General features: G+C 38.6%; 1 protein-coding gene across 4 annotated transcripts in view; it reads left to right on the top strand.

Moving 5' to 3' along the window:
* Positions 1-14780, top strand: part of ACBD6 (acyl-CoA binding domain containing 6) — a 135905-nt gene that overhangs the window by 14544 nt on the left and 106581 nt on the right. Inside the window, exons 4-5 of one of the 4 annotated variants that reach the window (XM_084786039.1) lie at positions 1766-1858; positions 3547-3754. The exons of 2 other annotated variants lie outside the window; for them this stretch is intronic. In XM_084786039.1, coding sequence (XP_084642165.1) covers positions 1766-1813 — 48 coding nt within the window. In that variant the 3' untranslated portion in view covers positions 1814-1858; positions 3547-3754. Of the gene's footprint in view, positions 1-1765; positions 1859-3546; positions 3755-14780 lie in introns of those variants that run through there. One more of the 4 variants, XM_084786041.1, reaches the window with a different exon arrangement.

The following is a 14780-nucleotide window of genomic DNA, read 5'->3' as shown; positions in this document are numbered from 1 at the left end:
GATCACGATGATAACTTTAAAACTAACATGTTGTTATCTTTGTATTAAAAATGTTATATAGTCTTGGGTTAGCGGATGAAAACTACAAAGTAAGAAAAGGTTTTGTTTTGATATATAGTTCATATAAGTTAAGAAAATTAAGCAACACAAATTTTCTGGTAATCTAATTTATTTGAAAGTTTGGAGAAAGCTAGTATTCTGCACAACTCATTGCTCATTGTAAAATGGACTCTTCACATTGTGCAGTAGAATAGGACTGTATAAGTAAAACAATTGTACATTTAAGTAAACTAACTGAATACTGATGTTAAAGTCTCAAATAATGTAAGAATAATTTTTGCTTAATTTAAGAAATGATTTTTAGTTTATATTAGTTAAAAAGTAACCAGAATATTTTAATTAGAAATTATAACAAGTTATAGAGAAATTATTTTTTCTACTACAAAAGCATTATTCTAATGGCATACTTTATTAGAGCATGTTCTGTCATATTAGGGACAGAAATCAATTTATTTTAGATCAAATTTACTGGCCTCCATATATAGGTAATTTCTGATACAGAAAAGCATGCTGTTTTAGTAAAAACACAGAATGGTCACTATATTGCCTTGTAGAGGATTAAACAGTTTTTAGGAGCTATAGAATCCTTGCGATTTTGTCTTTTCTCTGTGTATTACCAGCTTAATCCACTGGAACTCCGGCTTTAAAAAGTGAGATCTTTTGGTTAGAACTTCAGGGCAACTGGCGAGAAGCACACACCTGGCACTCCATCGGGTGTTTTCATGCCCTTCTGTGCATGTAGTTACCCGAGCTCCAGAGTTTTCCTGTCCTGTTTGCCAGTTGAAGAAAGGCAATTTGTTAGTCTGTATTTGCATGTTTGTATTCTTTTAAAACAAATTTAGTGGTATAGCTTAAACAAAACTTGTTAATGACTTTAAGGGATCACATCTGTAGTGGACGTAAACATGTTTTTGTTTGATCCCAAGCATAGGACATGCAATGGATGTAAACATGGTTTTGTTTTGATCTCAAGTGTGGGATGGGAAACACTTGTGACAGAACAGGTGATGTTTACCCACTAGAAGATGAACCACCTTGTGCGGGGGCTTGGTTTCTGCCAGCTGAAACATATCTTAGTGCAGACTCTGAGAGGAGATACATATACGAGCCCAAAACAGAAGGCGGGGCTTTTTGGGTCTTGGTGTTGGTTGGCTGTTCACCTCCACTTTGAGACCTCCTAGACTGCTCCAGAGAACACTTCAGGGCTCCTGGTTCCAGCAGCAACTTTACTTGAATGGCTGGTCTGCTGAAATCCTGCCGACTATGCCCGGGGAATCGCTCCCAGGAACTGAGTTTAAAAAAAAGTCTTCTCCTGTTCCCATTAACCTCTTTTCTCTCCTATCTAGGGTAGGTTCATTGGAAGGGAGGTGTAAGAATTAACCCCAAATAAAGTAGGTTTGGAAAAGGTCAAAACTTCCACACATCCTGTCTTTAAGTGACAGCACGCTTTTACTGCAGTAAGCTCATGTAGGTTTAGCTTGGGATAAACATCTGGTGTTCATGCGGGCACTTGTGACACTAGGCTGCTTTGGAACTACATTCTGATCCTAGTGATGACTCCTGTCACTTTACTATTCCTTCAAGTACAATGACTACTTAATTATGTAGCCATAACACATAGTACAACATCTTGCTCCACATGCTTTTATTATTATTTTTTCTGCATGCTTTTATAACACATACATTTTGTGTTTTGTTTTTCAAGGCAGGGCTTCTCTGTGTATCTCCAGCTGTCCTGAAGCTCACTGTGTAGACCAGGCTAGCCTGGAACTCTGCCCCCTGAGTGCTGGGATTAAAGGTGTGCACCACCATGTCTGTCTATTATATAGTAAATTTTAATTTCACATTTATTTTAAAAACATAGTAACACAAAAGTTAATGGAGTTATATAATATAATGTGATGAATGAATAATTTTATTATATATCCTATGCTCAGATAGCCTTATCTTTATATGGTGCTTTTTATGTATGATTTAAGGGAAGTCCAGGGTTAGTCTCAGCTAGCCCTTTTGACCCTCCTGAAGGGTATTAGTCCTTGCTGACAGGTGAGGAAGCTTAGGCTTCAGAAGCTTGGCTGATTAGCCTGGAGATGAAGCATGTTCCCTGTACAAACAAGCACAAAAGCAAGGCCCAGACCAGGCTTGCTCACCTAGCCTTTTGGGTTATTTTTCTCGTACCACATTATTTGACGTTCAAGATTTTCTAGCTTTGTGTTGTATGTGTTTTATATTCTGCTTCTTAAGAATCCTGAGACATTTGGTCCGATTTATTTCCTACAGCTGTCATTGGTATTTGAAACTGGTCTCACATCTCCTTTCGTACGTTTCAAAAGAGACCTGTGTTGCAGATCAGGTCCCAGTTAGTTTACAGCTGCATGCTCTACCTCGACAGCACAGTATTGTGTCTCTTTGTATTTACCAGTGAATGTAAGGGAATCACAGCAGGGTCATAAATTAGGAATCATACAACAATAGAAATACTGTGTTATCTTTATTTTCTGTTCTTATGCCAAAATCTCTATAATCTCAGATTCAGTATGTGGTCTTTGAAGTATTTAGCAGTGTCACCCTTGTATTTAGATTTACACTGTGAAATTTCAACATGGATTAGATGTTACAGTTTAATAATCTTAACTGTATTAAGTGTAAGGATGGCTCAGAGTACATGTGTCGGTAATGTACTAACAGTTGTACGTACAGCACTTTTTAGTGGAAATACATTTCAAAGTGAGTGTAGAATTGCTGTTCTGGTTTGTGTCTTTTCTGTGTGTACATACATGTGCATATATGTGAATATGTTTAATCTCCTTTATTTTTACTCCTTGCTATATATCATTCAATACTGGCTATTACAGAGATGTATTTTAAAACCTGAAGTAGCAAAGCTGTATCTCTGTTACTAACACTACATTCTAAATACGTCGGTGGCCACTGCTTAAAGTTTTAAAACTGCTTTAGTTCTTAATGTTTGGGACTCTTTAAGCTTGGTGTTATAAATCTATTTGGAGAGGTTTGGAGGTTAATTCCTTCCCTGTACCTCTTCCCTGTCAAATTTGATTCAGCATTTTATATATTGAGGGACTGAATATTTCAAATGTCTAATGTTTGTACACTAAATAAATCATTTTTATTATTTTTAATCCTGTTTTTTGTACATATAATTTTGTATATTCCATTGAATATTTCTTTTGTATGTTTTATCTTGCTGAGTTCTCTGCTGTTTACTCTTTGGTACTTGGCTAGATTTCTTGGCTTATAAGTGCTTCAGTTTGTTTGTTTTTTAAAATATATATCTAATTGTGTTATAAAAGTGAGGGTAGCTATGTTAAATTTACTTTTGGGAATGAATTTATTTAAGAGTTACTGAGCCTCTTCAGGCTGTAGGAGTATAAACTGATGCTGGAATCCCCTTGGAATTTTATAACAATAGTGATTAACTATATGTCATCCTCTAAATTTTTGTTTTATTTTCTTTTTGTTTTTTAGAGACAAGATCTCACTATGTAGCCCTGGTTGTCTTGGAGCTCGTGATGTAGACCAGGCTGGCCTGGAACTCACAGAGCCACGTTCTTGTGCCTGCAAAAGTGCCAGGCTAGAGGCATGTGCCTCTATTACTGGCCATCTTCTAAAAACTTTAAAGAATTCATCATGTGCTTTTTAATGAGATTTTCCCCAGTAAACTCAAGATACCAAATTACTCAGTTTTTAGTGTCTTTTTACCGTGTCTACTGATTAGTGTAGAATCATCATCAAATCATACCATTCAAGCTTTGCTGTTAGCTTAGCTTATGACTTTGTAAAGCTAAATTAGGTTTTATGATTTTTTTCAACTGATAACACACGCCCTCTCTACCTTTATGTTTGTAGTAGTTTCCATGGAGAATTTAAAGTGAGGAAGTTTCTCTCTAGACCAACACCTGACTTGTGTTTTGGTCAGAGTCCAGGCGTTGTTGACAGCGTGCTTCAGCAGCTTGTCCCAGGCAGGAGGCAGCTGTCCTTGTTCTTGGCTTCATTTTTGACCGCCAGTGTGATATGCTTCTTTTTCTCTATACGCTAGTTTTTGCTAAGTGTCACCCAAGCACAAATGGCAGAATCAACACACTGTGTACCCAGATGATGCCAGGAGAACATCACTTAACTTAAAGGATATTGTGGAATTTCTTGGGTCAGCACCTGCAGCGTGTCAAAAATCAGTAGATGCATAGCTTTAGTAATTGGAAATGTAAACATGTTACCGTGTTTACAGATGTGCACGATACATGTGTGAGAGAGATGTTTTTGAGGAAATATATGAACCTCTGCGAGACAAAGAACACGTGTCTTGAGCACTTTGCTGTTATCAAGTACACTGCTTTTTGTTTGATCATCTTTAAGCTTGGATAATATCTAAAGTCTTTTTATTCATTATCTTGTGCCTAGTGGAAAAGTTAATTTGCCTGAAATATCAACCACAGAATGAACAGAACAGTAGATACGCAAGTTGACAGTTTCTACTTAAGTTTTATTAAAAAGTTACTGCAATAAGTTCTGAAATTTGGAGATTGTAGACTGTACTTTCACTCACACAGCATTTTTTTCTTCTTCTGAGACATGGTGCTGCTGTACAGCTCCTGCTGGCCTTAAAGCTGTGATCCTCCTGCTTCTGCCTCCCAGGTGACAGGCCTGCAGGTGTGCAGCACAGCCCCCAGCTTCAAGTAACACTTTTAAGAAGCTGACTTATCTTGACAAAATAAATAGAGCAGTTAAGTATTTTTATCCATCTTGACACAGTGGCATTTGGTTTAAATACTACTTAATCATACCTTGTAAAAAGTCAATTCAACTTAATTTCATGTGTTCTCTTAAATATACTTTATAGTGTGATAAAATGTGGATTAGCTCTTTCTTGTATGAAAACACTAAAAAATGACTTGCTAGTTTCTTTAGGGCTTTAAAATTTTTTCCTTGAGTTTCTGGTTAGTGATGTAGATATAGACTCCTGGGAGGCTTGGGATCTTCGACGCATTTATAATGTTATAATATGTAGATATGCGAACACCTAAGCTTAAGTGTGTGCTGTTTACAGGTCACCCTCAGCTCATACAGAGTCCTGTATTTAAATAGCCCACATCATTGCTATTCTAAGTTGTACCTTTGTGTTAGACATTTGAAAGGTGATTGACTTTTTTTTTTACATAGCTTCATAATTTATAAGAAAACATAAAATGAAAAGACTAGACCTTGATGATTTTGATACATGTTTGTAATCTCAATCCGGTGTGGTGCTTGAAAATCGAATCTGTTCAGAATAGAGTGGCCAACTGACTGACCAGCTGGAACTTGATATGTTAACTTCTTTTCAGTCTTCAGTTGTGGGATTTTTTTTCTTATTTAATTTGTAGGTATTGGGTGTCTTTGATTTTATGTCTGTTGAGAAATTTATGATCAAGTACTTTATTTATGACATTATAGTCTGAGCTTGGGCAATTGATTGAAATACTATATAGGGAAATTTAGTATGCATTTTTAAAAGCTCAAATTGGGGAAGTGAGCCAGTGTGGATTTGCTTTAGGGCAAGAGAGAAAAGGCATAATAGGTTAATTTCTTTATGTTTCTGTTATTGTTTATTGCCAAGGTCTTATTTCCAGTATTGACATGCTTGCTTTTGGAGGTGAGCTGTGCATTGGCGTGTTGTAAAGTTGAGATAGGAGATTATAACTCACTGAAAATTAGATATATAGAAAACAGTCTATAAACTGTAGATACAATTCAAGTATAAGGTAGAGGCAAATTTTTATTAATAAATATGCTATAAAAAATAAGTGACATTCAGGGCTGGAGAGATGGCTCAGCAGTTAAGAGCACCGGCTGCTCTTCTAGAAGACATTCTAGAAGACATGGGTTCCAATTCCCAGCACCAATATGGCAGCTCACAACTGTCTGTAACTCCAGTTCCAAGGACTCCAACACCCTCACACTGACATATGTGCAGGCAAAACACCAATAATGAAATTTTAAAAAAGCGAGATTCAATGCTCGTGTTGCCAGGGATATCAGTGATACTACAGCATTCAGTGGGCACTTTTGAATAAATGACCAATTTGAAATTGTAGGAGAATTATTAAGAAGGAAAATTAATATATCTCCTTTCTATGGCTGTTCGGTAGCAAACCTTGATTCTTATAGAATCTAAGTCACATTCCTTAATTTGGAAAATAGTTTTTCTCGAGATTAATTATATCAGGTGAGTGAATTCTATTTTATTAACCAAGTTGAAAATAAATGCATTCATTGTTTTTAAAATATTATTACAGAATTATTTAAGATATTGTCAGAATATTGTTTTTAGGTACATTGTAGAGTATCCCTTTTGGGACAATGCAGTTTTATTTATTTTACAGTGCATATGGATTGAAACTTTCTGGTATTTGTCATGATTTTTAATTTTTAAATAATTCTTTGTATTTTAAATTGTGGGGCATAGTGATGTGTGCATGCGAGTTCAGGAGCCCCTGGAGATTAAAGGTGTTGAACCCTCTGGAGCTAAAGCTACAGGTGGTGGTGAACTGCTCGATGTGGGTGCTGCAAACTGACTTAGGTCATTGCAGTATGTGTCCCTAACCACCGAGCCATCTCTCTAGCCCCTACTGTTTGAGAGCTCGACAGTCAAAGCTGTAATGTACTTGTGAGACTTCTATTTTGGAGAATGGCCAAGACAGGATGAGGAGAATCAGGTGCGTGGACTGAGAAGTAGGGCTAATGTGGAAATTAAATCTAAAGAATAATCAGGTTGGTTCTTGAAAGGGGGAGAAAACATAATTGGAGAAAAAAGATGTTTTTACAAATACACATTATTATAAATACATGGGGTCTGAATTTCCCAGTGCCCATCCTTGTAAGGAAAAAAGCTTTTATGTTGATAAAGGTGGTTGTCTGTGGTCAGAATCATACAGTGATAAAAGAAACTTGGATCAGACTCTAAGGAATACCCCTCAAGTGGCTCAGAGGAGGCTGGCAGGCAGGTGCAGTCTGTTTAACAGGGAAGCATACTTACTGTGCAAACTCAACGACTTAGGGCAACTATGTGAAAATCCAGATCTTTCTTACCTGCTAGTAATTTCCTGACCTTCACAATTCAATTCTGGAACCTGGGGGTAAGTTAGTTGCCATGTTTTTGCCAGGTCTCCTTTTGCTGTATAACTATCAACTATAACTGTGGTGCTATGTTCAGGCTGACTGATTGCCTTAAATGTCTTAAATGCCTTAAGTAATTTGGGAAATAGGACAGACGGAGTGTCGCAGGTTCTTGTCATTTAATTATAGACCCGTGATAGAAAAGTAAGAAAAGCGCACCTGAAATTTATAATAAACAACAAGTGTCAGAGGCAGGAGAAGACGCCCGACCTCACTAACAGTCAAGATGTGGGCTAAAACAGTGTGTGCCTTTGCCAGACGGCACTAGAAAGCTATTGGCAGAGTAAGAAGGAACAGACCTGTCACTAACTTTAGTAGAACCTTCTAGGATGCTGTTCTTTCTGCCTCTTTCAACTGCCTGCCTGCTTGGCCTCCTTTGGTGTGAGGGCCACCTTCATCAGGACCTCCTGTGACTCCTCCAAGTCTTAGATGACAGTGACAGGAGCTATGTCTGATACTTTAGCCTTCAGTGACTACTAAGGATTAGATAGCAAGCCTAGAGCTTCAGGGAGGCACATTTGACCAAGGAGAGGCAGAAGGCAGGAAAGATTTGACAAGTAATTGCTTTTTCCCTTCTTTCTTTTTTTGTTTTGTTTGTTTGTTTGTTTGTTTTACCTTGTTGCAGGTCCAGGCTATGATGGCACATACCCTGCGAGGCCTAGATCGTGCAGCCAGCTCTGGCCACAGTACTCGTATTTGTGTTTCTTCTTTGGGGCCTCATTTTCTTTTCCTTCTCAGCATGCATATATTGGGATTTTACGTCCCAAGAATTGCTCATTTTGGAAGCTTTGCCTCAGGTTCTGTTCCTTAGGAATGCCGGACTGAAGCTAATGGTTATCCTTTGAAACCAAATAAGAGTATCCACAAGTTCTAGAAGGGATGTAGATATGGATGTATGTGGCAGGATTGTTTGCATCACTAAACAATGTAGGCCACCAACAGGGAAATAGCAGCGTACTGTTCAGTGGGGCACTCGATGGCACGAACTGTCCCACAGAAAGCTGACTGCATGGTATGTTTCCTATAAAAGGCAGGCCAGGATATTTAATTTGTTGTCATCTTAGAAATTAAGCCTTTAAATCTATTAGGTGTGTGTTCTCACAAGTGGGCACAGGCACGATATTTGAGAAGGATGATGTTGAACTGAGGAAAAGTAATGAAAGAGGGTTTTTGCTTTACTTTTTACCTTATATATTTGTTGTAGATTAATTTTTTCACATTGAATATCCAATAAAACAGTGGAAAATTATTTAAATAAAAGACAGCGAGATAATTATTTAAAATGAAGAACAAGTGTTTATGAAACCAAAAACATACTAGCGTGCTTATACCTGGTCTTAGCAAAAGGCTGAGAAGCCATGATGCTAGGGCGCTTAGTTTATGCAGCTTTTAAACAGTGTGTGTGTGTGTGTGTGTGTGTGTGTGTGTGTGTGTGTGTGTGTGTGTGCATGCCTGCATGCATGTGTGCCTGAAATAGCCAGATTGCATTGTCTTTGGTGGGTGAAAAGGGTTCTGGTGTTTAGTTTCTGTGTGTTAGGACTTGAACCCGAGACTGTGCTTGTGCTGAGCATGCGCTGTGCCACCAAATATCCCGCCACCCAGCTCCATCACACATTCTGTAGAAAACCATTAACATTTTTGTGTTCAGATTTTGAAAAATTTCAAATTCACATGCACAGATAGATCGGATTTTATTGATTTTCCTTCATACATATGGTTCCTAATGCTTGCATGGTGTTCTGTTGTTTGGCCAAGCCCTGACTGTATTCTTTGGGTACTTAGCTTCTTTCTCCTCTCCTCCCTTCCTTCCTCTCCTCTTCTCTCCTCTCCTTTCCTCTCCCTCCTCCCTCTCTTTCTTCCCCCCCTGTATATGTAATGTTGTAATAAACATCTTTCTACTTATAATTTTGCACACTTATCTAATTATTTCTTCAGGATGAATTCCTAGCAGTCAGTGGCCAAATTTTATAGTTTCAGTTATTGATTGATGACTTGGACTCATCAAGTAATGCATTATTTGTCTAGGAAGAAATACAGGCTCATGTTTTCTATTAGTCATTTGTGACTTTTCATTAGTGGTTAATAATTATTGACTACTCACAGTGGGTACTGAGAACCACTGTGAACATGACACCAGATCACTAGGTCAGAACTTTGCCATGGTTGAATCTATGCAAACTGTGAGACAGGCTGATTCACAGCAAAGGACGGAAATGACATACGAGAATATTACTTTGTAGGATTTAGAAGAAAAAGTGTGACATTTAGTCTTAAAACTATGTAGCACATATTTTTCTTTATGTAATATTTTACCTGCTTAATTGTAAATGACTATTTACTTGCCTCTCATTTCCTTTAGACTCTAAGCTCCATAAGAAAACATAGCTTTCAGGCTTCTGATATGTTCCCAGTTAGCAGGCAGCAGGCATCTGTTGAGTTATTTACTAAATGGGGAAGTGCATATATACAATGAATTGTAGCATCTGTTCCCAATGTTGTTGGTAGAAGCATGGCTACCAAGCTTTAGGGCATATGTTATGATGTCGCTAAAAATAGTGTTTTCAAACTGCATAGAGGAAACCCACATTCTTTATTTAATTAAATTGCATCATTTTGTATGTTCATACCATTTCATAAAGCAAGAAGGTGAACCATCACTCTGCTTTCACATTATGCAGCCTAATTATAAACACAGGGTCAGACCTCTATACTGGGAGGCAGCCGTTCAATAAATCAGTATTACAAATGATATGCCCCAAAGGAGTATTTACTGGTTACTTTAGCCAACTTATAAATGAGTAGCTTAAGACCACAAGTGATTAGATGGGGTCAGGAGTAAAGAACACCTATAAAACGGATGGCAAGTTTCCCCTGTTCTTTGAGGCTCGTTACGTCTTTATGCTGATTTGTGTTCTAAAATATCATTGATATGAGTGTTCCAGTTTTTGCCTTTTAATAAGAAAACGTAAATAATTTTGATTACAACTACTAGGGAACAAATGAGTCACTGAGGAGCAGAAAGCTTCCTGAGCCAATTAGGAATTGTTGTTAGTTTTGATGCTCATAATGCAGTCAGTGAGCACTCTATCCACACAGACTCTTAATTGTATCCGTTTCTTATCTTTCATTGTGTGTGTGCGCGCACATGCTCATGTTTATGAATGCACATGTGGAGGTCAGAGGTCAGCTTCTGAGGGTTCTCTCTACCATGTGGGTTTTGTTAGGCTTGGCAGCAACTACTGGGTAGTCTTGCTGGACCCAGTAAACTATTAATTAGAGGCATTTTATGCAGACTTATTATATTTGTTTTCATAATAAAGTTTTTAAAATTTTAATATTCTAGTAATATAGTCTTAATTTCTTTTTCAACAAGTCAAGAATACTAGCAGGCATTGAGACAGTGTTAAGCTTTCATTGAAAAAACATAATGAACCAACTGCCAGATTACTTATAAAATATTTGAAGGGAATATGATCATAAATAGCCCCAAGACATTCCTCTCAAATACACTATATCTACATACATTCCAGTTTTATGTTTTTGGCTTATTACTTTGGAATTGAATGTAAGTAGAATAAGTAAAACACGAATATTTTGAGTTGAACCTTCATCTTCAAATAGTATCTTAATTAAAGACACACCGTTTTTCCAGCTTTAAATGTTTTCTTAATATCATGTCATGTGTATTCAATTTTTCCCTTTGTGAAATTTGGTAGTGTTGTATAAATACACCTAGATTGTGCAATATCTGTTCCCTTTATCAGCAGTCCTCATTTAATATAATAGAGCTCTGAAAGGGGGTTTATTTTGTAAGAATTATGGATAAACAACAAATCAACTTTGATTTTTCTTCTCTATTGAGGAACTTGGCAGTGCCTGTATTTTGGCAGTGAAGCTGCCAGGCTCCTCTGTATGATGTTTAAACAAGTGACTGAAACATGCGAGGACACTTACTAACCCTGCGAACAACTAACAATGGCACCCTTGCTCCTAGTAAGCAGACTTGACTTCTGTGCTGGAGATAGGTAGCCATAGAGCTCTAGTCTTCCTTTGCCCGTGGCTGCCGTCATTAGTGTGTCGTCAGTTGCTTGGGAGTTGTGAGTCCCAGCGCATTTCAGTGCACCTCCTTAGCTACTGGGATTGAATAGTCTTTATGAACTGTTGTTCACATGCAAGCACTTGCAACAAATTGTATGACTGTAATTGGAAGAAAAGGCTAGTAATGAAACAGTAAGTTGTACTTATAGAAAAAGTACAGAAATACTAAATAATTGACCATGGTTTAAAATTAGCAATGTGTAGCTGGGCAGTGGTGGCACACGCCTTTAATCCCAGCACTCGGGAGGCAGAGACAGGCAGATCTCCATGAGTTCGAGTCCAGCCTGGTCTACGGAGCTAGTTCCAGGACAGCCAGGGCTACACTGAGAAACCCTGTCTCAACTGCCCCCCTAACAGAGATTATCAGTGTGGGGCTGGAGAGATGGCTCAGTGGTTAAGAGCACTTTTTCATCTCCCAGCTCTTCTTCCCTCCCTACCCACACAACCTCATGTTCTTTCTCCATCTTAACATGACACAGGACCAAAACAAAACAAAAGTCACCAAAACCCAACAAGTTCTATTTGTTTAAGGGTCTTATGTTGACAGTTATATGTGAATGCTGAGTCAGCCTTTGCTACAGTGTCATATTAAGTATTATTTAGTTGGTCTCACTGAAGAACAGCAGTTAGTCACATTCACTTTGTGATTTTTTCTTGTATTTTTAATTAACATGAAGTAGAAATATCCTTTATCATCATGTATTAGTTGTTCCTATTTCCTGCTTTTTCAAGTGTTTCAGCAAAGGACTGTTGTGTGTTACAAGCTTATAGCTAGCTTGCTCACACTTTTCTTGTGCCTTCTTAGGTTGCAGTTCCTGCGTTGCAGGTGAAGTTTGCTATGGATTTTCTCCCAGCTGACTCTTGGTAGTAGCAGAAAATGGCAGAACAGTCATTGCACTTACACTTAATCTTCAAATTTACATGCAATTGCTGTTGTCAAGTACAGTTACATCTTCCCAAGTGCCCTTCTTTGGGGACACTCACGGCATGCTTTGATAAGAATTGTAAATGAACGGTTTCTGGAACTTTTTGAAGGTTTGGAACCTGTCTACTTTGAAAATTTTAAGCTATAAAATTATAATGTCTTTTAAATATTTTATTAAATCTACCTGAATAAGTTTGATAGTAGTAAGAATGGCAAAGAATTGAAGATTTGCTATTTATATTTCTGAATTAACTGTGAATATATGACCTTCATGGATTTGTGCTATACTGGCCACAGTTCAATACATGTAATTCTAAGTGCATGTCACTTTTCTTTTCAAATTTATATATATATGTAATTCCTGTATAATGTAGAATTGATTCAGTTTTGTGACTGTAGTGATAGGACAGGATCCTAGCTGAGTGGTGCTTGGTTGGAGATTTACCTGTCACAGTAATGCCTCCTCTACTCCAGACCTGAACAATGAGTTACACTTATATCTTGGTAACAACAGGGTCACAATGTAAGAAATATGTCATTAGATAATTCCGTAATTGTATGCATATCAGTTTGTGTATTTACACAAACTAAGGCAGCACTGATGACACCAGGTAATGTCGTCTTGTACTTGTTAGGTGGTCCGTCTGCATGACTGTCTTCTGAGCAAGTGGGTTATTCAGGCATAGTTTACTAGACACACATTTTTAAATTTTCCTTACTTCTAAGGGTATCAAAACAAATGTGATGCGCTTATGCTTATGGACCGGTTAAGGTATAAAGTGTCTCTACCTAGTAAGCTAAGCTTTGTGCTCACTTTGGGTGCCATTATAACTTGAATTGGAAATGTCCCACAGGCTCATGGTGGGTTGTCTGGTTTTGGTTAAGGCAAGGTCTCACTAGGCAATCCTGGCTAGCCCGAACTCATCCTGCAGCCAGGCGGTCTCTGCGCCTCGGCCTACCGGGTGCTGGGATTAAGGGTGTACACCAACAGGCCAGGCCACTGGCTGTGTTTTGAATACAGAGCTCCCAACTTCAGATACCATTTTGAAGGGAATGGAGCCTTTAGGAAGATAAGCCAAACAGGTGGAAGTGTGATGGCACTCGGGGTGGGCCTTGAAGGTGGCGCTCAGCTCCAGTTCCAGCCGTACACACTGCTTCTTGATCCACCACCATATGAGGGTTCTCCACTGCACAGCCCACTGCCATGAGCTCTGCCATTCCTTCCCTGTGATGGGAGTGCAGCAAGCTTTTCCTTCCTGAAGGTGTGTCTGTCAGGTCTGTTACCATGACACTTGACCAAGTTATTACAACCATCATCACAATCTCTCTTCAAGCACTTGCAGATAGAAGTGCTATAGCCTTTAGCTGTCAGTTTCAATCTGTGCATTTCCTAGTGCTAACTATAATGTGCATTCTGTTTCTATAGGTCAGCCTGTTCTGGACACTTTAATGACATTAGAATATATGGCCACTTTTACAGGCTTCTTTCATTAGTATGTTTTTTTTACATTCTTCCATATTGGAGCATGTACCAGTACTTTTTCTCCCCCACCTGTGTGTGTGTGTGTGTGTGTGTGTGTGTGTGTCTGTGTGTCTGTCTGTGTGTCTGTCTGTGTGTCTGGAAGCCAAATGACAACCTCCAGTGTTGTTCCTCAGGAGCCATCCACCTTCTTTGAGACAGGGAATCTTAGCTTGGAGCTCGACACCTAGGTGAAGCCAGGGAGCCCAGGGCCTGTCCATTCTCTGTCTCCCTAGCCCTGGGCTGAGTGTACACCTCTACACTTGGCTTTTTGTATGAGTTCTGAGGATTAAACTCAAATATGCTTGCTTGCTTGGCAAACACCTTACTGACTGAGCTGTTCTTTCCAGCCTTCGCTGCATTATTCCCTTTATAGCTGACCAATAGTCTCTTGTATAGATAGAACACTTTCGTTCATCTGTTATTGGACTGTTGGGTTATTTCCACTATTTTAAATTAAGCTTTATTTATTTGTATGTCCATGAGCATGCCTGAGTTTTTATGCACCACATGCATGTAGGAGCCCTGGGAGGTCAGAAGAGGGCAGTGGGTCTAGAGTTATAGGTCATTGTGAACCACCGAGTGGGAGCTGGGAGCCAAGCCTTGCTCCCCTGCCAGAGCAGGAAGCATTCTTAGTGCTGAGCCATCTCCTCAGCCCCCACAGCGCTTCTTTTGAACAGTGCCACCGGAAACATTTGTGTGCAACTTTGTATTGCATATTTAGCTTCATATAGGGTATACATGTAGGAAAGTTACTTGATGAGAATCTGAGCACATAAACACAATAAACTCTAAATATTAAAAAATTGAAAGACAAGGAAATCTTAAGGATTGAAGTCCCAAAAGATTAAAATCCTGAATGTTGGAACCCTGACAAGATTATAGAAATTGGAGCTCTCTTCAAGAAGAAAATGCCACCAAGAAGATACAAGCCAGTAAGGAACAGTAGCTCGTACTGATGATCTCAGGGCTTGGGGAGCCGAAGCAGGGGAATCACCAAGTTCA

The sequence above is a fragment of the Acomys minous genome (genome assembly GCF_964271855.1).
Source record: "Acomys minous genome assembly, chromosome: 1".
In the NCBI taxonomy this organism is placed as follows: Eukaryota; Metazoa; Chordata; class Mammalia; order Rodentia; family Muridae; genus Acomys; species Acomys minous.
The sequence above is the reverse complement of the archived record's forward strand: the minus strand, read 5'-3'. Positions and strand labels throughout refer to the sequence as shown.